The sequence below is a fragment of the Macrobrachium nipponense genome, chromosome 30 (assembly GCF_015104395.2).
Source record: "Macrobrachium nipponense isolate FS-2020 chromosome 30, ASM1510439v2, whole genome shotgun sequence".
In the NCBI taxonomy this organism is placed as follows: Eukaryota; Metazoa; Arthropoda; class Malacostraca; order Decapoda; family Palaemonidae; genus Macrobrachium; species Macrobrachium nipponense.
In genome coordinates this window covers 27,042,612-27,070,253 of record NC_087218.1, presented here as the reverse complement: position 1 = coordinate 27,070,253, position 27,642 = coordinate 27,042,612, and the positions used below count along the sequence as shown (strand labels likewise).

Here is a 27,642-nt window from a genome sequence, read left to right as displayed (position 1 = left end):
CTGTTTAAAAAAAAATAAATAAATAAATAAAAAATAAAGAAAACAACCAGGCAACTGCCCGCATTGTTTCACTATTTCTTCATCAAGACTCTTCTCAAAACATAGATCTTAACTGATCTGGGACGCTGAATACTACCTAAAATCAGTTACATATTTCATAACTGACATGATAATACTTTTGTATATACGATGTATATACACATGGTAATGGAAATAGTTGAGTGGCAAATGAGAAGAATCAAAATGGGGAAAAATATTCATAAATACTAAATGCTAAAATGAAAGATATTTCTATTCTCATGGTTTAGCAGCTTTTTGGTCTCCTAAAGGGTAGGAAAGAATGTGATAAAGTTGTCAAAATTTTATTCATTTCCCTTAATATTTCCAAACAATAACACTCCTAGAACACCAATAGCTTTTCCTAGAGATTAAGGAAAGGCACCACCTCTGAATTTCCTTCTTTCAGTAATAATGAAGATATAAGGGTTTCGAAGTAACTATAACATGTCACTAGAGGGTTCTAGTGACATGAGGTAGTTTTGGCCTTAGACCACTTACCAGAGAAAAGCAGCGAACAACTTTTGAACTTACACCACTAACTAGAGAAAAGCAGAGAACAGCTTTTGACCTTAGACCACTTACTGGAGAAAAGCAGAAAGCAACTTCTGAACTCAGACCACTTACTGTAGAAAAGTAGAGAACAACGCTTGAACCCACACAACTTACTGGAGAAGGCAAAGAACTCCTGAACTCAGACCACTTACTGGAGAGAAGCATAGAACAACGTGGAGGTTCTGACGCGTCCTTGTGAGGAAGAAATCCATCACGTTTTCGGGTGTTGGAGGTCGTCTTGGGTGCTCTCTCTTCATGACTGGAATCAACTCACTTATGATTTCTCCCTGCTCGTCTCTGTTGAACAAGTTGCTGACCATACCTTTTTAAAATTAAACGGATGCTGTAAGTAATGGTTGTCGTGATATGAAATGAAAAGCATATAGGTAATCCATATGATTCTTACTGCACAAAATCTTTTAAAATACTGCTGATTAATCATTCCAGGGAACATGATATAGAAAGACATCCATCACTACTTACCGGAAGATAAGACATTATTCAAATACTCAAGGAACCCTTCTTCCTTAACTTCTTGATCTGTGAATATGAACGTTGTACCCTTTCCTTGTATACCACAGGTACGATACAAGACTTTCAGGTCCTCCAGAAGGTTTGCGGTGTTGTAGGACCTTCAGAAAGAAGAGGAGAATTTTTATAACAGATTTTAAATCCACAATACACTTGTGAAAATTTCAACATAACTCTAACACACTGGCTTTGTGAATTGGCACCTACGTAGTTCAGTCTGCATGAGTATTTTCACACTGTATCCTGGCAATGATATCAGACAAGATTTCAGTTTTACTATGAATAACAAAAACGAGAGTAAGGTCCAAATGATAGAAATGCAACTGAACACAGAAAAAAATACAGATAATGGATTAACAATACATGTAAAACTGGCAGATCACAAACAAATAAGAAAAATAAAACCAAAGGCCTCTTTTACAATTACCTTGTTAGGGTGATCTGGAATGTTTTGTACCCAGCAATAAAGGAAGCCAGTTTTGTCAAGGACTGCTTGCCTGATCCTCCAACGCCTACTAGCAGAGCATTCCCACCGGGGTTGCGGATAATCCGTGAAATCTTGAGGGAAAAAAATATATAAGTACAGTGTTAATGATGATATTCGATGAGAAACTCCTAGAACTCAGGAGGAGGTATAAATTTAATGGCACACAGGTGTGAGTCTTTGTGCAAGTATAAAACTCATGGTACTTAGGTGTGAGACTTTGCACAGATACAAAATTCATAATATTTAGGTGTAACACACTCTACAGGTATAAAACTCGTGGTACTTATGTGTGAGACACTGTATTGGCATAAAACTCGTGGTACTTATGTGTAAAACATTGTTAAGGTATAAAACTCGTGGCACTTGTGTGAGACAATGTAAAGCATAAAACTCGCGGTACATATGTGTAAGACACTGTACAGTTATAAAACACGTGGCACTTATGTGTAAGACAATGTATAGGTATAAAACTCGTAGTACTTAGGGGAAAGACTGTGTAGGTATAAAACACATGGTACTTAGGTGTGAGACTCTACAGGTGTAAAACTCATGGTGCTCACAACTGAGACACATGATCCATAAGTGAGGGACTCACCCTAATCAAATGGATCATAGCATCCTGGAAGAACACCAGATCCATCCCGGCGCCTCGCACCATTTCGTTATACTGGGAGAGGAACATCTGCAGCCTCTCCTCCAGGTTTTGGAAGGACGCGATCGGTTCGTACACTTTGGGCATTTCCATGTCGAGGTCCTCCCCTTCGTCGCCCGTCGGTTCTGGAGCATCCCTTAATGTTGGAAAATAAGAAAATGGAAAATTCGAACATGTTTACCTTAGTGGATACGGAAAGAATTACTATGACGCACATCTCTAACATCATCCACAAGCTTTGGGTCGTGAGATTCTCGTTTTCTGTTATTTTTCATTATTGTAAGAAATGCTTCGAGGCAAACAAAAAAAAATTAGCAGTAATGTACACATACTTCAATTTATAAATTAATACTCAACTGTTAATGAGATGCGTACATAAAGTTTATTGTAATCTGACATTTCCTTTTCACTAATTAGCAAGTAAGACTATCCCAGGGGGTACTACCTGAGGAAATCGACGAAAAAGTGGTTCTTAAGAATATGCTTCGTCTGCGCGGCTCCGAGCTCAGTCTGCGCCTCATTGATCAAAACATCCTCAAACCATTTGATATCTTTGGGCGACGTAAATCTATAAGCGAATAAAGATAGAAGCTGTTTGAATCTATTCTTTGTTTATTTATATTTTCAAGCGTTACCAGCATATTCGCTTTAATAGAAAAGCATAAAGCTCATTGTATGAAATGGAATATAGAATTTAGGCCAAAGGCTAAGTGCAGGGACCTATGAGGTTGTTCAGCCTTGAGAGGGAAACTGAGAGTAGAACGGCTTGAAAGATGTAACAGCAGGAGAATCTAGCAGCTTCACTATGAAACAATTGCTAGGAGAGGGTGGATAAGAGGATGAAAGAGATAATATGAATGGAGATACAGTAAAAGGAATAAAAGGGGCTACAGCCAGGGGCCAAAGGAACGCTACAAAGAGCCTCAAGTAATGCCTACAGTGCACCTCGTAAGGTGCACAGACGGCACAACCCCTCTACAGGGAAAGAAAGTGAAAAAGGATTATATCAGATATTCACATGCACATTACAGTATTTCCAAGTATGCACATTCAAATACAACATAGGACATTTTGTGTTTCTATGAAAAGCTCCGCCACGCGATTTCACCTGTCAGGCGTCAATAACCTAGGTGTGGTGGCGCTAGTTTTCATAGCCACTAATCAGTCAACCTAACCTGTCAGCTATGACTCGGCAAAACTCGTGTTTCCACAGAGCCAGGAGAGTGTTCGCCGACGTCACTACATTGGAGGCGGCACCAAGCATTCCTTGCCAGATGCGTGACAAATCGCGCAAGTTAAATACGTAATGGAATTTGGCTGGAGTTGGGAGCAGGCTGCTCTGAAAGAAAAATAAATTATGAACAAATTATGCCATGAAAAAACCAAACTATGAAAAAAAATGCTTTGAAAAAAATATGAAAAAATTGTGCTCGGAAAAAACAATTCTGAAAACATTATGTTCTGGAAAAACAATTATGACAAAATTATACTCTGGAAAAAAATTGAGAAAAATCATAAAAAGAATTGTGAAAAAAAAATTATGATAAAGGAATCATGAAAAAAAAATGCTCTGAAAAAATTATATAAAAAAATTTTAATGCGCGCTGAAAAAATTGAAAAATTATAAAAACAAAATGTGTTCTAAATAAAATTCTGAAAAATTCTGAGTGAAAATTATGAAAAATATTAAGCTCTAAAAAACTGAACTACTAAGAGATTCAGGGTCTCTGTAACACGGTTTTTTTGGACTTTGCTCCTTGTCAAAGCATCGGATGTAGCTGAAAGTTGACATATGTATATTTTACAACCACACACAAATTTTGTCAGCATTATCAATAACCTAAACCCGATAGTTTTAATTTTATAGAGTAAAAATGATCTAGCCGACGCCATGGCCAATGATTACGAGCCAAGAGTCGAAAAACATTCACTACGTAAGCAAGGTAACAAACATCTTTTGACTAAATGTTGCCCCGCCCATCCACCAGACAGAAATTCCGGAACGATACATAGATGTGGGTGGGGTATCAGTGCTAGCGTAGTAATACTACTGTAGCAGTAGTTGCCGCAACAGTATAGCAGTAATATACATGAATTAAACTTTTAGATCAACTGCTGGGATCCTCGAGGATCATTTAGCACTTCTTACAACTACTCGAGAAATTAGTTTTTATATAGCCAGAAGTTAAATTTTCTAATCCAACAATGCCCATGGTAGCCTTAAGTGTTATCCTGATTATAACGAGGTGAAAGTGGGTGGAGCCTCATGAAGTCACCATTCTGACGATAATTATTGGTGAAGGTTTAAAGCCATATACGGTACCGGCTATTTTTTTTCGGTAAATAGGTAGATAGCCAATAAATAAAAATTGCTTGACATTGGATATAGCAGTTATCAAATCAAGCTTGTCTACTATGTTTTTGTAATTACCAACTATTCCCTACATCTTGTCAATTTGATTGTGACCTATAAAGTAGACTAATTTCTTTGGAAACTTATTTTGGGAGTTAGACTAATAATCGAAGTGTTTTTGTATTTATTAACATATTTTGTTGGTTTGTTCATTATGACAATTATCAGTGGAGAGGTTCCAGAGTTCATAAAGGTGTACTGCTTTGCTTGTATTTAAATTTGTATGTCATTGTTGCCAGAGGTTTTAGCCTTCGTTACGTATAGCCAATCATCCATCGAGAAAGAGGGAAGAAATGATGTCATAAGTTACGTAACGAGTGCGTTCGAAACCTTTTCTCTGAGTAAAGTTGGCCCGTCTTAAAAAAGGTCACTTTTACATTATAAGTAACCAAATTTATTCAACCTACGTAGTGCAGAATACACTCAAAATTTATGTGTTGATATAATATGTATTCTGAATAAGCGTTATATTTATGAAATGCATAGATAAAAAGTTATTGCGAAAAACCGTGTTACAGAGAGCCCCTGAATCTTCATGGTAGTCTCAGATCTTTAAAATTAAATATAAACAGCACGATAATAAGTATATTAACAAAGACATTTCTTTTTGTCTTTCAAAACATTTCATAATATTGGCTCGATAGGATCTCCAAAAAACTTTACTCTCTCATGCTAAATAATTTCGTGTGTGTGTGTGTGTGTGTGTGTGTGTGTGTGTGTGTGTGTATGTGTGTGAGAAGGAGAGAGAGAGATGAAGAGAGAGAGAGAGAGGTACTTTATTCTGAGTACTGTACATAGCAAAACGGATCACCTCTGACGGACCTGAAAAATAACTAACCTTCGTATGAGCCCAGAGTTTTCTGGTCAGAGGCACAAGCTTCTCGATCATATCGCGAACCTCCGTCGTGAAGCCTCTCTTTGTACTGAAGTGACCTCTGGCGATGACCCCGAAGATCTTATTGATGGAATGTTCAGACGGAATGGTCGAGTTGAAGATGCAGAAGTGTCTCTTGAGGCGGGAGGGGATGTCATTACGACCTCCACCTGCGGATAATATGAAGAATGGAATACTTTTTAATGTCTAGAGTTGCAGGCTGTTTTTCATTGTTGCCTATACTCCTGTTTTTTTCCATCTGTCCATCCGCCTGTGGTGTTTGCGTATGGTAACACTGCGTCCCGGGCTTTAGATAGTTACATTCAGCTTACAGTTTAACAATAATAACAATATCATATTTCGAATATTAACGGTGTAATTCGCATACAGTAAATTATTAAAACACCTTTCAGTTGCAAATGTACACCCAGATATCCTTTTATTTACCTAAAACTTACACATAGCGTGACTATTTAAAGACCGAGACGCAGTGTTACTATACAAAAACACCACAGGCGGATGGACAGATGAAAAAAAAAAAAAAAGAGTATAAATGCTAAGGAGTGTCTTTGACCCATTCCATGCTGAAATGTCATGCCATTCGGCTTCCGGTATCTAGAGTTGCAGGCTTTCTTTTTCATTGTTGCCTAAATGCTATCGCGTGTCTTTAATTCATTCCATATATCAGTTTGTGTAATATCTTCACTTATATTAGAAAGAAATTATGCGTATTTAAGGTCATCCAAAATTATAAATAGCAACATGAACTCCAAGATGGTAACACAATAATTATTTATTAGAAAGACACACATGTATATACGGTCATCCAGATTTATAAATAGCAGCATATATTTGAAGATATGTAAAATGATTACTTATTAGCAAGACACTAGGTGTATTTACGGCCGTCTAGAATTACAGTAACATCACGTACTTCAAGATAAGTAAAATCATTACTCAAAAGACAACGTATTTACGGCCGTCAAGAATTATAAACAACAGCATGTACTTCAAAATACGTAAAATTATTGTCAGGTATTAGCAGTTTGAAACACTATATATAACTTATTGGTAATAGAAGATACCGGACCTTACGGCCAATAAACTATGAGCAATTGATAGCATACAAACTTAGTATAAATAAGTTTCAAGTAATTATGGATATGCAATTAATGGACTCCAAAGTCCAAACTTTGAATATTAATAAGTTGCAGGGAATTGTGGCTATGCAATTAATGGGCTAAAAAATTTGTATATTAATAGGTTGCAAGTAATTATGGATAAGCAATCAATGGCCTCCAAACTTTGTATATTAATAAGTTGCAAGTAATTATGGATAAACAATCAATGGCCTCCAAACTTTGTATATTAATAAGTTGCAAGTAATTATGGATAAGCAATCAATGGCCTCCAAACTTTGTATATTAATAAGTTGCAAATAATTATGGATATTCAATTAATGTCCTCCAAACTTTGTGTTAATAAGTTGCAGGCGTTTGTGGATATGCTATTAATGGCAGCTAAACTTAATATTAATAAGTTGCAAGTAATTATGGAAATCTCAAACATGCCTGGATGGCCCATGGCCGCCAAAAACTGGATATCAACGATGTGTGTGAAATCACCCGGTTTCTCTAAGCTGTAGAATCCACCCATTTCCATCGTCTGTCGTAGTATTTCGTTCGTTGGCTGCAGGAGAGAGAGAGAGAGAGAGAGAGAGGGAAGAGGAGGAGAGTAGTAGAGGAGGAGTGGAGGAGGAGAGAGAGAGAGAGAGAGAGGAGAGAGAGAGTTAAGTCGTTTTGAGAGGAATTAGAACAAGCACAGCGCTTTTATTCAAAATATTGTCACTTCTAATGATATTTCATTATTTACATCAATGTTTTTTCTATTTTAAACACTTAGATTCCATGATAGAATCACAGCTTCATGCATTCTCCCTGTTATTCTTATATCATTAATTTTAAGAGCTTTATAAAAATTATATAAAAAGTCTCACTTTTATTTAAATTTATGTCTAATTTTCTATTAATTTTGAAAACGGAATAATGAATACAGTACTCTCTCTCTCACACGCACACGCACACGCACACACACACACACACACACACACACACACACACACATATATATATATATATATATATATATATATATATATATATATATATATATATATATATATATATATGCAGATGTATGTGTGTGTATATATATATATATATGTATAGATAATACTACATATATGTGTTTGTATATAATTTTGTATATATAAAATTTTCTTTTATATTTTTTGAAAAGTCCAATAGAAATGACCTCAAACATACACACTTATATTAAAATTTCTGTCTAATTTTCTATTGATTTGAAAACTTGGAAATGAATACACACACACACACATACACACACACACACACACACACACAATATATATATATAATATATAATGTATATATACATATATATGTGTGTGTGAGTACTATATTCATTTCCAAGTTTTCAAAATTAATAGAAATTAGACAGAAATTTAAATACAAGTGAAAATGTTTGATGTCATTACTATTGAGCTTTTGAAAAAATATAAAAGAAAATTATATATAAATAAATATATATATATATATATATATATATATATATATATAGTATATAATATCACACATAGATAAAATAGGCATTCTTACCTGGTCACCCCAGTCATTTATATGGGGCATGTTGAGGTCATCTATGAATACGGTCATTCTTTTACCAGCTGGAGGCCCAAAGGTGCTGCCCATACGCTTGTCAACATAACCCTCCATCGTTCTCTGGAAGAAAAAGATCACTAAAAGATAGAATATAAAATTTATACTAGAGCGCAAGAGCTGGGACCTAGGAGATCATTCACCGCTGAAAGGGAAATTGAAGGTTCACTGGTTTTAAAGGTGTAAACATGAGGAGAAACTTCGCAGTTGTACTATGAAGCAATTGTTAAGAGAGGATGGAAAGTAAGATGGAGGAAAGATAATACAAACGGAGGTACAATGAATGGAATGAAGGGATGCTGCAAAGAACCTTAAGTAATGCCTGCAGTGCACCGAGAGTGAAGTACAGTGGCAGAACTAACCCCCATGGGGAGATAGCTGATCAATTTCATTATCAACACAGTGCTCCATTAATTTTGATTCTAGTGAATGTTTGTATCTTTATCTGTTTGTTAGCCCAAACCGGATGAGGAAAGGAGCAATCTCTGCGGACCTTATAACGAACCCCAGTTGTTAGCTGACTGCTGTAATGCAGCAGGTGTGTGTGAGAGAGAAAGACAGGGAGGAGGGATATCAGATACAAGTAAATCAAATTTAGCTGAACTATATTTCATTACATCTTTATAAGTACATCAGTTGGGCCTCTACCAAATAATCACCTCCCTACATTTCATCAGATAATCTTCTGTTGATATACAAAACAGATTCGTCAGCTATACATATAAACTAATCACATACAATACATATAAAACAATCACAGAAGACATCCAAAAGAGCAAAAGTAAGTGTTTATGTCTATTTTATTACTTGGAAGCTACTATTAATTTATGATATTTCCACTTGAAAACCCACATCATCACAAATACATATTGGAAAAAGAAATCCACAGTTATGCATGCATGAAGATTGTGAAAGATACCCCCATATTCATGAAAATTGTGAGCATATTCAACTTGTAAACAATGGCCCTTAAAGCCTTCCTAGGATAGGATATGGTAGGATATTGATATTATGGCTGAAGTCAAACGAAAGATATAACTAATTATGACTTCCCCTTAGATAACTATATTTTTATTTTTCGTATGGCTGCAGTGCCTCTTTTTCATGATACTAAACTTTCCTGGATCATTTTCGAGCCATTCACATAACAAAATTACACTTTTGCTCAGCATTGTCTGAACCCAACTTTGCTTATCTATCGAACCAAGATTTCAGTCCCTTGGAAAACCTTTGCCAGCATCTTTAAAAGCAAATCTGAATGTGATGCCTTCATCATGAATGGCAATGGAAGTTTTTACATGAATATCCTATGCAAATGCATTTTAATACTCTACTTGCATTGTTTTTTCTTTTGCTAAGTAGAAAGGGGAATGCACTCACTTTTAAAATAAATGAAGTGAAGAAGCTTATAAAATCATGACTGGAAACCACTACTACCATCTCTGTGAATGAATGTGTGGAAGTTATCTCAATTACAAACATCAATTCAATAACACCGAATTTACCTGGAAGTAGAGAGGGGTAGAGGCCGAAGAGAAATTGAAATTGCGACACAGGTGCTCCTCGGCGTTGTACTTCTTCATGTAAGCGTTGATGGTGACTGTTTTGGCAGATCCCGGTTCCCCGATGATAAGAACAGCCTGCAAGTACAGAGATTCTCATTTACAGAACCTGGTAGTGTCACATGTGAATGACACTTGATATTTTTCCAAGAGTGTGGGACTACTGCAAAAGCCGTTTAGACAAGCAACATAATGCCTTACCTTGCCCAGACCTGATGGATTCAGGAAAAAAACAAACAGAGGAAGACATTTTATACCCCTACAGGATGGTGGTCAGTTTAGATTAAAATTAACCTAAACCAACAGTGGCTCTTGCTGGGATGTGCTAATGTGTGAGAGGGAGCAAGAGTACTGACGTGTCCTCTGAAATTTCATGTCTACAGACTATAAACAATGGAAGATAGACATGTCATGAAAACAAAGTCAGACGAGAATTCCAAAGATTGTCAAGAAAGGGAGTTGTATCTAATGGCAACAGAATTGCTGGTGTCAGAGCACTTTTCATCTATAATTTCGAATATTACTAGCAGAAAAGTTCTTATCCTCATGTTATAGGTAATTATTTTGGTACTGGAATAGAACTGTATCCTCTCGAATTATCTAATGCTTTTAGTTTGTCATGCGGAATTTTACTAACGATATTTTCTAGTTTTCTTGCCATCAATAATGTTAGTTACTTCTCAAGAATCTTTGTTTTTCAATTATGAATAAAATGCTTCTGCTACAATTTACTTTCAGTAACATAAAAGCTTTTTAGTAGCAGGATTTGTTTAGAGAGAGAGAGAGAAATTTAACAGCAGTAATTTTTTAATGAGAGAGAGAGAGAGAGAGAGAGAGAGAGAGAGAGAGAGAGAGAGAGAGAGAGAGAGAGACTTACCTTTCCTTGCTTTGAGACGACGTGGATGAGAAAATCCATTCTGACGTTATCCACATTAGGGACCAAAATGGATGTGTAATCAGGGGTGCCAGAATCTGGATAGACAAACTCAGCCACTCTCGCGGACCAGTGTTGCCAATAACCTTTAAAGAAATAAAATTCCCCATAATTTACAAATGGAATGGAATACAAAATTTAGGCCAAGGGCCAAGCTCTGTGACCTATGGGGTCATTCAGCGCTGTATGGGCAACTGAGAGTAAAAAGGTTGGAGAGGTGTGACAGGGGGGAAACCTCAAAGCAGTTGCACTATGAAACAATTGTTAGGAGACAGTGGAGGAAAGTCGTCCGATGGATGAAAAACAATATGAAAGGAGGTATAGCAAAAATAATGAAAGGGTTACAGCTAAGATCCGAAACTGCCGTGAGGAAAACAGTTATTATTGAAATATTTTATAAAAATGAAATTTCAATAATAACGGTTTTCCTTCACGTTTTTTTCCAGATCATTAAACAAATTGTTAAGTGAAAAGGGTTGTATATATATATATATATATATATAGTATATATATCTATATATATAATCTATATATATATATATATATATATCTATATATATATATATATATATATATATATATATATTATACGTATATATGTCGATTGTATGTAGAATCTACTGGTCGCAGGTTAAGAGGGAGTAAGTGCTCAATGAAAATTATATACTGTATATATACATACATATATATATATATATATATAGAATATATATATATATATATGATATATAGATAGATATATATCTAGTAATATATAGTAATCTATATGTGATGTATAATAGTATATATATAATTATATATAAATATATATATATAGATTAATATATATAAATAATATATATTATATATATAAATATATAATATATATTATATATATATAATATATATGTTATATGTACATTGTATGTAGAATCTACTGGTCGCAGGATAAGAGGGAATAGTGCTTATAAAAACTTATATACTATATATATATATATATATATATATATATATATATATATATATATATATATATATATATATATAGGGTGTCCATAAAGTCCCAGTACCATTACAAGTAATAAATATTGTGAATGGTACCGGGACTTTATGGACATCCTGTACATATATATGAGTACACACACACACATATGAGTATATATATAATATATATATATATATATATATATATATATATATATATATATATATATATATACACAAATAAACGATTATAATTTCATATTAGGTATCCCAGTGATTGCTGCAGGAGACGAACCGTTTTCGTCAATCCTGAAATCGAACATGGACGAGGTTTCGCTTGAATTCTTCGACGGAAGATCGAGCTTGGAGTGCTCGGTGCGAATGTACTCCTCCAACTTGGCTCTCTCGGCGAGCTCCAAGAACGCTCCTAGGCTCCATAGCATGGCGAACACGAAGAGTCGCTGAATGTGCTCCGTGACAGGAGCTTGCTGGCTCTGGATTTATGAAAACAGAGAAGTTTAAGATTCTATTTCCCTGAAGAACTATAACGTTTAGCAATATTACTATTTTTGAGCCTGTTGATATTTTAAGATTTTGTTTCCCGTCAATCTGTTATTATTATTATTATCATTATTCAGATGAACCGTATTCATATGGAACAAGCCCACCAAAGGGTCAACTGACGTAAAATTCTATCTTCCAAAGAATGTGGTGTTCACTGAAAAGTAGAATCTGGTATCAATTAACATTCTGCAAACCCGAAATTATTTTTATCAAATACACTATGCACCTAAATCAGGAAACCATTTGGTTATTTTACCTAAAAATCTATGCTGTATGATTATTTGCAAAAAATGTTTTTTAAAATTTTAAAAGTCTGTCAATGGAAAGGCTCATTAGTTTTAAATACCTTAAGAAACTGCTTTTTTTTTTTTTAAGTATAATTTATACAGTCCTTAGCAATGCTCCCAGACAGCAGTACAGAATATTTGATGTGGTCCTACCTAAAGGTAACTGACAACTGACGTATACCTCCTGATTCACAACATTTCTAGAAGACTTTTTATTAATCCAACCACCGGAAGTCGGAATATATGGACGAGATAATCTTGTTACCCATTTCAGAACAATACAGTCAACAGATCTGCTCACCAGACTCTGCCCTTGTGTGGGCGATGTAGCGCTTACAACAGTCACCTGCCTGATTTTTTCATCACAACGTTAGCATTCTAATTAGTATTCTTAACCTGCCAAAATTGTTATCTATCTAGTTCTCTATCCATCTGTATGTATAATATATATATATATATATATATATATATTATATATATATATATATATATACAGATGGGCAGACAGGCAGACAGACATATAGTTTTAATTCACCTGGCCCAAAGTTCAGGTCTATGATGCATTGTTATTAACACGTATTCCTTTTAACTTTCATTCTAAAGTTAATGTTCTTAATTTATCAAAATTATTTTACTTACCTCTTGCATTTTTCCTGGATCTATTACTCCTTATATATATATAGTATATATATATAATTATATATATCTAACATCATATATATCTTATTGTAGTATATATGTCATTAACATATATATAATACTATACATATATATATATTAATATATATCTATATAATATATAGATATATATATATATATATATATATATATTATATATATATATATATATATATATATATATTATATAATTAAATAAAGATTAATATCAAGACATACACGACAGACCTCTGGAAAATTAATTTTAAGCATATGCTCTAAACATTTCAACCACTGAACTTTTTTATCAGTCTGAGTCACTGCTCATTGAACATCAGATCAGAAGGAAAGGCTTGATAGACTGAGATAATTATCTGGCGTCACGAGATCAAAATGGAAGTTCACAGTATATTAAAATATTAGATAAGTTATTAAAAAAAAAAAAAGTTACAAGGCAACTTACAGGTACCTCCTCCGCGTCAGGATCGGGCTCTCGATTGCGGCTGTGGGTGTGCTGCGGTTGCTGCTCTTCGGGAAGTAGTCCCTCGAGTAAACGCGTAGCCTATAAATTGAGGTTAATGCTTTATTTTCGTAAGTTTTTCCCCATTCCAAAAAGACAGTTCTATTTCACAATACGATCTCGTAACGTTATGGTCATTGTTTCTTTAATACTTGTTTCTGATGGAATGAAGATACGACGAAAGTTAAATTTCAATTGAGACCTGTGATTTCTCAATATAAAAACTGATTTACTACTAACCTACGTCCACGTTTCATGCTCTACAAAGCCTTCGGGTGCCCTTGTTGACCGCCTAGGTAATTTATTTTATATAAAATAAAAAATTTAAGCATTGGAGAACTTAAATAATGTGCTGACGACTCTCTCTCTCTCTCTTTCAACATAAACTTGCAAAATATGCTTCATTCACATATGCATCTTTTCTTGATATAAATACGCTCTCAAACACCCAAATACGAAAACGCACATGAAGGGGTCCATCTATTTACTGATAATTTTACATAACCTCACACTTAAAATTACAACAATTCCAGAAAACTGGACACGTCTTTTTTTTTTTTTCCACAGGGAGTTAATTATGCTGGAAATTTTAGAAATTCCAAACTTTACAACGAGGCAATTCAATCATACAAAACTGAGTTTCACGAGTAAGATTCAGTCTAGTGATGTATCCCAAACTATCCAATGCTGTGTTATATGCTTTAAAAATTCCATTGGTTTTAAGCGATGTCAGTGTTTATGCAGCATCACTTTCTTGTTGCAGGAATGAAGCTAAGAAAGAACACGAGTCTATCAGTGTGACTATTTTATCAGTGTACGTGCATCTGTGCATGTCTGTTTATAGATGTGTGGTGTCAAGCGCTACAAAAGCCATTTAAATCATGTGTTAAATAAAGTCAGGTCTGCACATGTGGTTTTCATGATTTTTTCCTCTGATCTGCTACTGCTGGTAAATAATTAATTTTGCTGAAAACATCTCACCTGAAATATGAGAGAGAGAGAGAGAGAGAGAGAGAGAGAGAGAGAGAGAGAGAAAAATTAAAAATTTAAGCCAAAAGCCAAGCACTGGGACCCATGAGGTCACTCAGCACTGAAAGAGATAAAGTAAAAGAGGTTTAGTTGATGTAACAGGAGGAAAACCTCGCAGTTCCACTATGAAACAATACTGTTAGGAGAGGGTGGGAAGTAAGATGGAAGAGAGAGAAGATGAACGGAGGTACAGTGAAAGGAATGAAAAGGGTTGAAGCTAAGGGACGGAGGGATGCTTCAAAGAACTTTAAGTAATGCCTACAGTGTACCGCACGAGGTGCACTGACGGCACTACTTCCCTACAGGGGAGAGAGAGAGAGAGAGAGAGAGAGAGAGAGAGAGAGAGAGAGAGAGAGATGAGGTTCGAATCGTATTCTAAATACAGAGTAGAAACCCGGTGTCTGAACGTATGTATCGAAACATCGCAGTGATACACACACACACACACCAGCAATGTTGAACTCCAACAAGCTTCCAAATTCGCTGATACAAACATCTCACAAACTAGCACAAACATCTGTAAAAGTCACTGGCACATGATCAGCATCCATTTCTAATAATAAAAACAACAGCAACAACATGCATACCAGCACAAACAACCTCGTGTGTGTGTGTGTAGAGCCCGCAAACGTTAGCCGTTTTTTAACTTTCATGAAAGACGTGTGTGCATGCAATCGTGCGCATCTCTTTTATCATCACTTTGTCATTTCCAACCACTTAGGACATGCGTGCGCGCGGTCGGTGGGACCACAGTCTAGGTATGCACCTAGACTATGGGTGGGACACAAACAACCATACGGATTCGTTATTGTTATGCGCAGGCTTCTATCACAGTTCATTCTAATTATCTAGGTCTAGGGAAAGTGCTCAGTCTTTATGTTTTGATTTAGGTTCAATTCAAGGTCCATGCCAAATGATATGTTTATCGAGCCATCACAGTTCGTTGTTAACTCTACGGTTTTTTTTATTGTTATTATTATTATTATCAAGACGTACAGTTAATTCTATTTATCTCAACAGTTTACCGGTACTAATGGCGTTCGACTACGTACCAAGACCCACTGTAGGTGAAATGGAGATATTTATTTTTCCAAAGAATTCAGTACAGCTGAAAAAAAATATATTCGTTTATGACGGAACAAGTTACTTTAAGTTACTGATATCATGGGGCGACGAAGGTAGGTCTTGCCAGGCAGTCTTCATCTGTGACACCCTACAAGTGAGGGGAAAGTTTCATATGAGGCTTGTGAACATTACTGGAGGTCTTAGAGCATTTTAATCGTGCTTCAATGTCACTTCTTTTAATCAATGGAAGATGCTTAACGAACAACCAGTTTAAATTCAGAACGACTTAATTAATTAAGAGGCAAAAGAATGAGTTCACGATGCTCAGGTATAACGACATCAAAAGCAACAGCACCGGCGTGGCGTCATCTTCCTCCGTCAGAGAACGGGGCGTCTCTGTGGGCGTGAGGGTGTTGTACGTATCAGAGGGGGTCTGGGCGCCGCCCCCTTCGCCGCCTCCCCAAGCGGACGTGCGACGGTGACGCCGTTGCGGGATATTCTCGTCTCCGCCCTCCTCAGCATCCGGCAGCTGGCCTTCGAGAAGCTTAAGGGCCTGTTAAGGTGACCAGCCCTGTCAGTGACTTTGAAATGGGACTCATTCCGGGGACTGGGTGTGATTCTCACACTGAAAAGGGTCGCTGCCTTCCAGAAAGTAAGCATCTGCAAGATCTGCCCCCATATACTTAACCCACTGGAATAGGCAGACCAGTGCCTGATCCGAAGGGTGAGTGACTGTGCCCAGAGACCCTGAGATGGCATTTGGGGGTCGTTGGGTCAGACTCTTACCCCTTGGAACTGAACGACCAGCGCCATTTCAGAAGGGTGAAGTCTGTGTCGTGAGTTCAGACTTACCTCTGGGAATGAACTACCAGTGCCAGTTCTGAAGGGTAAATATCTTTGCCCAGAAACCATCAGATATCTCCTCAGGGTCGTGAGTTCAGACTTACCCCTGGGACTGAACTACTAGTGCCATTAAAATCCGGTCATTGATTCCAGTCTACCTACATGAAGTCAGAATAACAGAACAGTGTGCGCAATTAGGACTTCGCTGTTGTTGGAAGGTCAAAATCCATCGTCACCGTACCTGGAAAAACTCTCCAGTGGATCATCTATCCATCTTTCCACCCAGTGGACGACTTCCACTCCTTGACATGTCATTATACACAAGAGGACCCCATCCATCCCAAAAACATTTATTTCCAAAGGACAGGTGCGCTGAAACTTCCTCATGCGGCCATGCAAATAATAAGTTAGTGATAAGCAAAGAAGCATAAACTAAGCTGTATTATATACTGGCAAAAATTTTATAAAACATGCAAGTTATTATTTCTCAATGTATATACAGCTATATACACAGGGCCTGAAGATTAAACGTTTCATCGACGTTACACTGATTATTGGGTGAAGTACTGAGTTTTATTTTCTAAATTCTATTTACTTCAGGTATACTACAAGCGACAACATTCAACTTTTAATTAATATATACAAAGTTTAAACCACATTTTTATGATATAAAAGTTACAGTACTTTTTTTAATACGATTATGGCGTCTTATTTGTGAATGTTTATTTTAAATTATTAAACTTTTCAGAACTTTTCATCTGAAAAATGTAGAACATTTTGGTTATTTATATACTACTTTTTATTTAGTTACAGAGGAATTAGGAAATGAAGTAATTACTGTGATGAAAGAAAATTGAACGAAGAAAAAATGAAATTATATAAACATCGGCTGTTTAAAGGAATTGATATTTTAGTTAAAAGATAAAATGCAATAATGAGTGTCGTAATAAATACAGTTTACACAAAAATTATTTATTTGATTTAGTAAGAGCTGGCACACAAAAATTATATCAAAACGAAGTGACGAAATAAAAGTTAATGAAAAAAAAAGAGACGAAGTGCAAAAAGCGTATGACACGAATCAAATAAAGGAGGCTTCAGAACCTGAACTCCGTAAGCTATAATCTCATATGAAAAAAACCATCCCCCAAACATAAAGGTTTATAGGCGGGGCCACGCGAACGAATTCCTAACATCTTTTAGCATCCTTTGCCAAATCATTGCAAAGTAACCAAGATTGGTAGCAAAAGTAAAGCAACACAGATCCATGTAACTTCAATTTTACCACCGATTCGCTTCAAGTTTGACGGACTGGTGTAAGCCATTCTTTCCTCATTCTGAGAAAACAAGCTTCCAAGAATGTTATGATATTCAGAGTTTCAAATTAGCCCATCTTTTGTGGACATTTTTTGGGTAAAATCTGACAACGCAGGCACCTGAAATGTTGATATGTCATAGAGTATAAAAACTGAGACACTTTAACTGGAAAACTCGAAAGCTGAAAAATGGGATACGCCAGTTCGTCAGAACAGGGACGAATTGGCTATTGCTGACAATATTGCTGGCAAAGTACTAAGAGATGTCGAAAAGAAGAGCTGCGTGACCGCGCACCACGAGAGAAGGCAGCAGATAAGAATCAGTATACAAGACTATATATACAATAGTCTCAACAGGAAGTCGTCATGTGGACAAGATGTCACGGTGGGATTTTCTGAAAAGGAAACAGGCTAAGAAGAACAGCATGAGATCTTGACAAATGAGTTGGATTGGAGTGTAAAAGGAAGCATTTCTTTTTTTCTTTTACTACTGACTAATTCGGGAGAATGGAGTGACAGTGAGAAAGGCAGCAATTCAGGATTAAAAAGATTTTTATCCCAAAACATTTTGAATATCAGTAAATTAAGGTATCTGAGGCTATGCTCACAAATTCGGTGTGTCTAATTTGGAAGCACTCAAATTTTCTTGATTAAGAGCTAAATAAATTAAATGTTCTGCAAGGTTTCTGTAGAATATCACTGATATCCAGTGCTTTTTTGTCAGGGAATGTTGAAGAACTAAGATTTGAACACAAACAGAAATATAAATAAATGTATACCAAAGGAAACATGTATGATACTGAGTTAGAAGTAAAACTTCATGATAAGGGGCTTGTTTTTTAAAGAAAATTTTACATGCCTGTTTACGTGCATTCCTTATTTTCATTGTTGAAAAAATCATTTTATATACCTGCATGTCATTTAACACTTTCCTCTTTTGTTTTGTTATCCTTGCTCTAGAAACGAATTGTTATGCTAATGAAAAATTTTTAATTTGGTTATTGTAAGGGACCGAAATTTTAATATTGGAAGAGATGCCAAAACTAATTGGGTTGAAATTCCCTGATTATTATACAAGATTACTAAATAATTGAAGCCGAATAAGCAAGGATGATTGATCAATTGTCACCGCTTTGCCTTATAACTAGTTAATGTTTTTCTGCGGAATGAAAATGAGAAACATCAAAAGGAAGTGGTAAAAAAAATACTTTCAACTAAAAGAAAACCATACTGATAATGAGCAAAAACCCCAGGAACACCATTTCGAAACACTGAAGGTTTAACATCAGTAGTAGGCACTCAACTAAACTGCTGTCCATCTCACCGCGAGAAAAACAAGCACTATACATGATATTCACAGATGTCGCTTATTTGTACAGAGTGCGAATTAAATATCATTTCTCCCGTCGAGGAGCAACACTGGAAGTCAACGCATTCGTCAAACGACGTCTTCTAACCTGAGTGATGACGTTCACTTGCAGTATAGGCAAGCACAGCTGGAGGTTTTGCTTCACCCAGGTGAAAAGCGATAGGAAGTGGTTGCTGAAGAGCTCGCTCATGACAGGCTGCTCGTAGCTCGGCCGAGTTCTCAACCACGACTGCAGGAGCGGCTGCCAGTCCAGACCGGACGAGCTCATGTAGACCTATAAAGTGAGAAAGACGATTCAGTGCTTTAGACTCTTTCGTCGCCTTCACGGTTCTTAGCCACAGGGGCACAGTGCATGAACCATTTTAGGCCACGAGCCAAACGCTGGGGACCTACGAGGTCACTCGGTGCTGAACGGGAAATTAAGAATGAAAATGTTTGAAAGGTGTAACAGGAGGAAAACCTTAAAGCAGTTGCACTATGAAACAACTGTCAGGAGAGGGTAGAAAGTAACTTGGAAGGAAGATAATATGAACAGAGGTACAGTAAAAGGAATGAAAGGAGTTTAAGCTGCAAAGAACCTTTAGTGATGCCTGCAGTGCGCTAATTTTCATAAAATAAGGCCATCAGAGCACTGAGAATATAAGTGGCTTCATGATGTAACACTGCACACGTTCAGACACGAGATTGAGGCAGCATCTTATAAAACATGAGACCATAGGAAATGCTAGACCTTACCATTCCATTTCGCGATACGGTAGCAGGAGAGGCATTGTCGATGTTCGACGGCTCAAAGATGACTTTGCAAGCTGGAGACATTGGGATCCTGTCCCCATTAGCCAAGGTCAACGTTTTGTTGTCATCCAAGACGGAGTTCAGATTTTCTATCCAGATGGCGTCCACCGGACCGTCCAGGACCAGCCATATGTGCTCGCCTACGGACGGAATCAATGGGTTAGCTGTTGTGTTCTCAGCATTTTCTCTAGTGTATCCCAGGTGTGGATGTATAGCTCGGATTTGTGAAAAATGAAGAACAGAATAACAGATGATTACTGTATCATTAAAGTTGGTAACAACTGTCAGTTGTTATTTGTTTACCATTAAGATTTTTTCATGACTATAAAGTTGCATTCTAACCAGGATTTAAAAAATAATAAATGATTGAATGATTGCAAAGGATATAACAAGAATTTGCTCTTCAATTCAGTTGTGAACATCATGCATGCGGCTTCCTTGACCACATACACATAGTGGCGGTTGTAAGCAAGAGGAACAGTCAGACTGATCACTGCTTTTAACCACTTCAAGATTTTCTAACTTTCTCTGTTTTCTGACTTGCTTGGCTTGTCTTTCTTTAGGCCGTGCTTCAAATCTTTTAAGAAGCGAAGTCAAATAATTACACTTTCTACGATCAGAGCCAATGAGACGGAAGTTTTCAATATCGTGAATTGGCAACCTACCATTAAGGAACCAAATCACTGTTGACCAGTAGGTTGCCAGGCTATAATAATGATGCCATCAAACTCCTTGGTAGCTGTATGGAGGAGTTATGGAGTTCCATTTGACAACGTCTGTGTGTGTGTGTGTGAGAGAGAGAGAGAGAGAGAGAGAGAGAGAGAGAGAGAGAGAGAGAGAGAGAGAGAGAGAGAGAGGGTAATTGGTGATTGGATGGTTAACAACATAATTGGCTGTTGGTGAATTCTGGGTTGTCTACTGGTGCTGTTAGTTGTTGGAGTTCTGTGTTTTGGAGTCAGTTTTTGGTCAGTCTTGGGTTAGAGCCTGTGACAGTCAGTAGTGTCGGGAGCAGTTGGTTGAAGGCATTGATAGCCAGCTAAATTGTGTGTTTTTGTTTGTTGTTTGGTCGTTGTTAAGTTAGTGAGTTGCTTAAGAGCTGTTGTGATTCCTTGGTGTTGTTGGTGGGTGCGTGTTGGCTTGTTGTGTTGTTGGTGTTTTGTGTTTTTGGGGATTGTTTGTGCAGTGGTCTTGGGTTGTGGTTGTGTTTCTTTTTTTTATGTTCCCTTTTTGTTGTTGTGGAGTTGTGGTCCTTGGGTGTTGTGTTGTTGTTGTGTTGTGGGTTGTGGTTCTTGGCTGTGGTCTTTGTTGTTGTTGGTATCTCCGTGACCTCGACCGGCAGACAGCACAGCATAGCCTGGAGTATCTGGAGTTAAGTAAGTACATGTGTTTGTGTTTTTTGTTCGGTGTGTAAGTATAAGTCAATTGTCCTGTGTGTATTCTGTAGTGTAAAGAGGAAAGTGTGACTGAATGTGAGTTTGGTAGCTGGATTGATTAAGTTTATGTGGGGGGGGGGCGGGATTTGGCCGCTTGTTTTTTAAGCTTCTGATCCCGCCACAGCTGCTGCTATAGTATCGACCGTTAATATGCTGGAGTTTCAAAGCTTTATGTGCAGCAGTTTCAAAGCTTAAAACGCTGTATTTTTAAGCTTAATATCTTGTACTAGTTTCATAGTTTGATATACTGTAATTCCACAAATCAATATGCAAAATTTTGTAGTTTCAAAGCTTGATATGCTGTATTTTAAAAGGTAAATATGGAAAACAAATTAGAATATACAAACTAGATCGAAGGCTGAGCACTGGGACCTATGAGGTCATTCGGTGCTGAAAATAATGTCGAAACAACTGTTAGGATATGAAAGGAGTTGCAACTGAGGGCCGAAGGAACGCCGCAAAGAACAATAAGTAATGCCTTCAGTGCACCGCGTGAAGTATACTGACGTCACTAACTCCCTACGGGGTCTTTAGGTCTTTGATTCCTTAAACAAATAACGGCTTTGGAGATGAATGACATGGACAGCTGAAAAGACAAAGAAAGTTCAAAATGATCTTCTAATTATGATTATTGTTGTTATTATTATTATTATTATTATTATTATTATTATTATTATTATTATTCAGAAGATGAACCATATTCATATGAAACAAGCCCACAGGGGTCAATGACTTGAAATTCAAGCTTTCAAAGAATATGGTGTTCATTATTATTATTATTACTATTATTATTATTATTATTAATATATTATTTCGGTATTTGAAACCTATTCACATGGAACAAGCACATATGGGGCCATTGAGGTGAAATTCAAGTTTCCAAAGAATGTTGGTTTCAACCTCAACTGCAGACCCCACATTGTAGCAGTAACTGATCATGATACAGAGCAAGTCATTTTTCATCACCCTGAGGGAGGCACGAACCCGCGACATTTGAGTGGCATGTCACGACACTATCCACCATACCAGCGAACTATGAAGAAGTAAGGGAAGATAAAGGGAAATACAGAAAGAAGAGATGCTATCAAAAGAAAAAATGAATTAATAAATAGATAAATATGAAAAAGAAGAGATGCCACTAACTGAAAAGAAAAAATAAATTGATAAATAGATAAATATATGAATCGCAATGTATTCAAATGAGCAAACCTTTCTTGGCTTTGAGAGTCTTCCTCCACAGGGTGGAGAAGATACCGTCTGTCCAATCGTTGGTGGCGACGTCCAACCTCCCGAACATCTGGGCAGAGGTGATGGCCTTCGGGTTCATTCGCATCTCCCTTTTTGGGAAGACAGATTTTCTTTAGTGTCGTTGGTCCAAAAAATAACATTCGTTGGTCCACAAAATAACATTCGTTAGTCCAAAAAATAACATTCGTTGGTCCAAAAAATAACTTTCGTTGGTCCAAAAATTAACATTCGTTAGTCCAAAAAATAATATTCGTTCGGTCCAAAAATTAACATTCGTTGGTCCAGAAAATAACATTCGTTGATCCAAAAAATAACATTCGTTGGCCCAAAAAATAACATCATTGGTCCACAAAATAACATTCGTTGTTCCACAAAATAACATTCGTTGGTTCAAAAATTAACATTCATTAGTACAAAAAAATAATATTCATTGGTCTAAAAAATAACATTCTTTGGTCCACAAAATAACATTCGTTGGTCCAAAAAATAACATTCTTTGGTCCAAAAAATTAAATTCGTTGGTCCAAAAAATAACATTCGTTAGTCCAAAAAATAATATTCATTGGTCCAAAAAACAACATTCGTTGGTCCACAAAATAACATTCGTTGGTCCAAAAATTAACATTCGTTGGTCCAAAAATTAACATTCGTTGGTCCAAAAACTAACATTCGTTGGTCCAAAAATTAACATTTGTTGGTCCAAAAACTAACATTCGTTGGTCCAAAAATTAACATTCGTTAGTCCAAAAAAACATATTCGTTGGTCCAAAAAACAACAATCGTTGGTCCAAAAAATAACATTCGTTGGTCCAACAAATAACATTCGTTGGCCCAAAACATAACATTCATTGGTCCCCAAAATAACATTTGTTGGTCCACAAAACAACATTCGTTGGTCCAAAAATTAATATTTGTTAGTACAAAAAATAATATTCGTCGGTCTAAAAAACAACATTCTTTGGTCCACAAAATAACATTCGTTGGTCCAAAAAATAACATTCGTGGGTCCAAAAAATTATATTCGTTGGTCCAAAAATAACATTCGTTGGCCCAAAAAATAACATTCGTTAGTACAAAAAAATAATATTTGTTGGTCTAAATAACAACATTCTTTGGTCCACAAAATAACATTCGTTGGTCCAAAAAATAACATTCGTTGACCCATAAAATAAAATAATATTCGTTGGTCCAAAAAATAACATTCGTTGGTTCAAAAATTAACATTCGTTAGTCCAAAAAACAACATTCGTTGGTCCAAAAAATAACATTCATTGGTCCATAAAATAACATTCGTTGGTCCAAAAAATAACATTCGTTGGTCCAAAATATAACATTCATTGGTCCATCAAATAACATTTGTTGGTCCAAAAAATAACATTTGTTGGTCCAAAAAATAACATTCGTTGGTCCAAAAATTAACATTCATTAGTCCAAAAAACAACATTCTTTGGTCCACAAAATAACATTCGTTGGTCCAAAAAATAACATTCGTTGACCCAAAAAATAACATTCGTTGGTCCAGAAAATAACATTCGTTGGTCCAAAAAATAACATTCGTTTGTCCAAAAAATAACATTCGTTGGTCCAAAAATTAACATTTGTTAGTCCAAAAAATAGTATTCGTTGGTCCAAGAAACAACATTCGTTGGTCCCCAAAATAACATTCGTTGGTCCAAAAAATAATATTCGTTGGCCCAAAAAATAACATTCGTTGGTCCACAAAATAACTTTCGTTGGTCCAAAAAATAACATTCGTTGGTCAAAAAAAATAACATTCGTTGGTCCAAAAATTAACATTCATTAGTCCAAAAATTAATATTCGTTGGTCCAAAAAACAACATTCTTTGGTCCAGAAAATAACATTCGTTGGTCCAAAAAATAACATTTGTTGGTCCAGAAAATAACATTCGTTGCTCCAGAAAATAACATTCGTTGGTCCAAAAAATAACATTCGTTGGTCCAAAAAATAACATTCGTTGGTCCACAAAATAACATTCGTTGCTCCAAAAAACAAAATTCGTTGGTCCAGAAAATAACATTTGTTGGTCCAGAAAATAACGTTCGTTGATCCAAAAAATAACATACGTTGTTCCACAAAATAACATTCGTTGCTCCAAAAAATAACATTCGTTTGTCCAAAAATTAATATTCATTGGTCCAAAAAACAACATTCGTTGGTCCACAAAATAACATTCGTTGGTCCACAAAATAACATTCGTTGGTCCTAAAAACAACATTCTTTGGTCCACAAAATAACATTCATCGGTCCAAAAAACAACCTTCGTTGGTCCAGAAAATAACATTCATTGGTCCAGAAAATAATATTCGTTGGTCCAGAAAATAATATTCGTTGGTCCAGAAAATAATATTCGTTGGTCCAGAAAATAATATTCGTTGGTCCAGAAAATAACATATTCGTTTGCACAATCCTCACAGATTTGCCAATGCTGTTAGATTTTGACTCCTTTTGATACTTTACAATTTGACCCCACTGTTCTTAAAAGGTTTATTCTTAGTGCCGCTGAAGATTTTGTGATTTATTGCTCGTGAATACTCTAATTGCTCTTAAAAATTGTTGCTGCCTTTATTGCTGAAATACTTTGAATACATTAGCAATTACAATCATGGCTTTTGTTGCTCCTGAAAGTTATGATGTATAATTTACGATGCTAAATTTATATTATTCCCACAAAATATAGTTTTAAAAATGGTCATTTGAAGAAGCAACTTAGTTCACTTTCTATGAAGTGCCTCTTTCTTTATATATCAAATTACCTCACTTTTCTTTTCTTTTTTTTACACTGGATGGAAATAGATTACAACGTGCTTAAATTAATTTAAACTAAATTATGACTGAATTATGCTTGAACCTGAGAAAAAATAAGAATAATCAATGTAAAATCAAACTGAAAAGCATCTCTATATACATACACAAACTCAAACATATACTATGCACGTGTAGAGTAAATTTGGAAAAACTTCAACGAATAGCTTCCCTTCTTTATTGCCCATTCTTGTGATGTTTTTTTTTTTTTTTTTTTTTTTTTTTTTTTTTTTTTTGTCCTAGTTAGAGATCTGTATTAGGTTGCCAACAACACTGGCCTCTTCATTAACAAAAGAAGACTTACCTGTGGGGCTGCCCCATCTTGGTAAGAGCCTTCATGAGGACGTGGATACAGGTTGTCTTTCCTGCGCCGCTGGGTCCCAGCGTCATCATGCCGTGTCTCACCCTCTGAGTCTCGTAAAGCTGAGAGGGAGGTCAGTCTCATTCAAGTTTATCTAATTTATCGACACATTCCTATTAAATTCTATTATGATTTGTAAATGAAGCATTAGAAACTCTAATAATGCTTCTAATTAAGTTTACCATTATTCGACGCATCTACAATTTAATTCATCAGTGATGCACTAAAAATTCTAATAGTGCTTCCGATTAATATTGCCATTATGCGACTTATCTACAATTCATCAATGGAGCACTAAAAATTCTAATACTGCTTCCAACACATTTTCCCATTATTTGACTCATCATCTTACCTGGACAAGTTTCAGCTGCCAAGGTGGATGGTTCAACAGCCCCATCTCGGCGACGACCTCGGAGATGTTGGTGGTGAGGTGACTGTAATAACCCTTCTCTTGCGGCATGTTTGGGAAGAGGTCGTCAATCAGCGACATGAACAGCGGCTCGTCCTGGTCTGTAAGAAAGCAAATGAGAATGTGAAAACGGTCCATTGTCTGATCGTCTGGTGAATGAAAATATGTCATTCGCTTGTTCTTTAGGGGTACTGAAAGAACTTAATTATATTATATATATATACATATATATATATATATATATATATATATATATATATATATATATATATATATATATATATATATATATATATATATATATATATATATATATATATATATATATATATATATATATATATACATATATATATATTATATATATATATATATATATATATATATATATATATATATATATATATATATATATATATATATATATATATATATAGTACTGGGTAATCTTCTTAGGCACGAAGATATAGTAATTTCAGTTGTATTCCACATAGGAAAATGAAAAAAGGTATATCTCAGAAAATGCCCAACAGTTTCGTCCTCCAATGGACCTCTTCTTGGAGCGTTTATTAAGGAAGAGGTCCATTGGAGGACGTAAACTGTTGGGCAATTTTCTGAGATATACCTTTTTTCATTTTCCTATGTGGAATACAACTGAATATATATATATATATATATATATATATATATATATATATATATATATATATATTTGTGAATATATATATATATATATATATATATATATATATATATATATATATATATATATATAAATATATATATATATATATATATATATATATATATATATATATATATATATTATATATATATATATATATATATAAATAAATATAGAAGAGAGTCCAGGGCCTGAATTCCTAAAGCACAGGACTCACTTGGAAGACAGGATTTCAGTCGGAAAGTCGGAAATGATTTCTGGGAAAAACCTCAAATATTCACATGTGTTCAATATATATGTAGTATATGTATAATAATGAAGAGGACAGCGAGAAGACTGGAGATCATTTCTACTTTTTATTCACACCTACGTTTCGGGAATCCTTTCCCATCTTCAGGGCTATAAATAGAATTAATTTTTACAATATTAAAAAGTATGCTAAAATAAACTTATAATTATAAGAAATATAGTTTG

At 35.5% G+C, this 27,642-nt stretch overlaps 1 protein-coding gene across 1 annotated transcript in view; it reads right to left on the bottom strand.

Annotated features, from left to right (window-relative positions):
- LOC135202392 (dynein axonemal heavy chain 5-like) overlaps nucleotides 1-27,642 on the bottom strand; it is an 81,464-nt gene that overhangs the window by 22,572 nt on the left and 31,250 nt on the right. Inside the window, exons 24-42 of the mRNA XM_064231772.1 lie at nucleotides 26,427-26,584; nucleotides 26,018-26,136; nucleotides 22,851-22,978; nucleotides 20,152-20,348; nucleotides 19,505-19,690; nucleotides 16,244-16,441; nucleotides 13,738-13,836; nucleotides 12,062-12,260; nucleotides 10,747-10,889; nucleotides 9,813-9,947; nucleotides 8,248-8,370; nucleotides 7,141-7,258; nucleotides 5,534-5,739; nucleotides 3,458-3,621; nucleotides 2,728-2,850; nucleotides 2,226-2,418; nucleotides 1,571-1,701; nucleotides 1,096-1,244; nucleotides 765-934 (exon numbers count right to left, since the gene is read on the bottom strand). Of these exons, the coding sequence (XP_064087842.1) occupies nucleotides 765-934; nucleotides 1,096-1,244; nucleotides 1,571-1,701; nucleotides 2,226-2,418; nucleotides 2,728-2,850; nucleotides 3,458-3,621; nucleotides 5,534-5,739; nucleotides 7,141-7,258; nucleotides 8,248-8,370; nucleotides 9,813-9,947; nucleotides 10,747-10,889; nucleotides 12,062-12,260; nucleotides 13,738-13,836; nucleotides 16,244-16,441; nucleotides 19,505-19,690; nucleotides 20,152-20,348; nucleotides 22,851-22,978; nucleotides 26,018-26,136; nucleotides 26,427-26,584 (2,939 nt within the window). The remainder of the gene's footprint in view (nucleotides 1-764; nucleotides 935-1,095; nucleotides 1,245-1,570; nucleotides 1,702-2,225; nucleotides 2,419-2,727; nucleotides 2,851-3,457; nucleotides 3,622-5,533; nucleotides 5,740-7,140; nucleotides 7,259-8,247; nucleotides 8,371-9,812; nucleotides 9,948-10,746; nucleotides 10,890-12,061; nucleotides 12,261-13,737; nucleotides 13,837-16,243; nucleotides 16,442-19,504; nucleotides 19,691-20,151; nucleotides 20,349-22,850; nucleotides 22,979-26,017; nucleotides 26,137-26,426; nucleotides 26,585-27,642) is intronic.